The 1,196-nt window shown below is 69.9% G+C and overlaps 1 protein-coding gene across 1 annotated transcript; it reads left to right on the forward strand.

Moving 5' to 3' along the window:
* Window positions 1-400: 400 nt before the first annotated feature.
* On the forward strand, window positions 401-1,143 carry CHLNCDRAFT_135578 (hypothetical protein; the record flags this gene model as incomplete). Its single annotated transcript, XM_005846202.1, has 4 exons — window positions 401-407; window positions 485-647; window positions 827-977; window positions 1,024-1,143. The coding sequence occupies 4 exons, from the start codon at window positions 401-403 to the stop codon at window positions 1,141-1,143; spliced, it is 441 nt and encodes a 146-aa protein (XP_005846264.1).
* Window positions 1,144-1,196: the final 53 nt, after the last annotated feature.

Genomic DNA, 1,196 nt, shown 5'->3' on the forward strand with positions numbered 1-1,196 from the left:
GCAGACAAGACAGGAAGGCTGCAAGCCGGTGTCACTCGGTGCCGCAGGCGTCTGTGGGCGGAAGTGCGGGAAGGCACGCTCTGGGGGCATAGCCGTACTGGACCGGCGTCCTTCAGACCTACCGTTGGCTTAAATGCGATCACCAGGCAGCCAGGGCGGCGCAAAGTTCCGAATGCGGGAGCGGGCGCACGCTGGACATCCCGGCCGACGGTGCGTGTGGGCTGCGTGCGCTTCGTGTGCGTTGCGCTGCTCAGGTGCCATCAGCCGTGACGTTCAGTGCTGCTGCACTCTCGCACGCTCGCGCATTGCGAGGGGCGAGGCAGCGGCAGCAGCCCTCCGGCCCGCACTTGCCGTGGGGGCCCCAACCGCTGCCAACCGACTGCTTGCGCTGCTTGCCTGGATGCCCTGTTGATGCATCCCCTTGGCTGACCCTCTGCCCCATCCCGCCCGCGCCACCACCCGCCCCGCCCCTCCCGCCCCGCAGACATCAAGGTCCTGTCTTGGTCCAAGGCCAGCAAGGGCAGCATGCTCAGCGTGAAGCGCGGCGAGGGCCCCCCCATCTCTTTCATGGGCTTCAGGGACAAGGATGTGGAAGCGCTGCGCACCATCACCAACAGGCAGATAAAGGACGAGCCTCTGGCCGCCAGGTGGGCGCGCGGCGCAGGCGGGTGGGGGGTGATGGGCGCAGGCCGGGGCTCCAGCCTTTGCAGGCTATTCAGCGGCGGCCCGAGGCACATGCGCGGCCGCAGGGAGCCTGCCCGCCAGCGTTGGGTGCTGCCGCGCCCCGGTTGGTGCTGCAAGACCTCCTCTCTCTCCCCCCCTGCAGCGGCCACAACTGGGGGCGCCTGGCCGTGGACGGCGGCTCCATGGTGTTCCGCGTGGGCGGCCGCCCCGCCTTCTCGGTGCCGCTGCCCGAGGTCAGCCAGGCGCAGCAGGTGCGGGATGAGGTGATGCTGGAGTTCCCCATGGACGACACGGTGGCGGGTGAGGCGAGGTGGGGGTGGCGCCCCCGACTGGCTGCAGTTGGTCCCGCGCCTGCAGGCTCGGGGCGCCAGCACCATGAGGGCCACGCGCGCCTGCCTGCTGCTACTGGCGGCGCTGGCGCTAGCCACCGAGGCGGGCGTGCGAGCACAGGACTCGTGAGCCCGCGCTGCTGCCATGCTTTGCTATGTGATGCATTTTGCTGCAGCAGCTGC

This window comes from Chlorella variabilis, assembly GCF_000147415.1.
Source record: "Chlorella variabilis unplaced genomic scaffold CHLNCscaffold_14, whole genome shotgun sequence".
NCBI classification, from domain to species: Eukaryota; Viridiplantae; Chlorophyta; class Trebouxiophyceae; order Chlorellales; family Chlorellaceae; genus Chlorella; species Chlorella variabilis.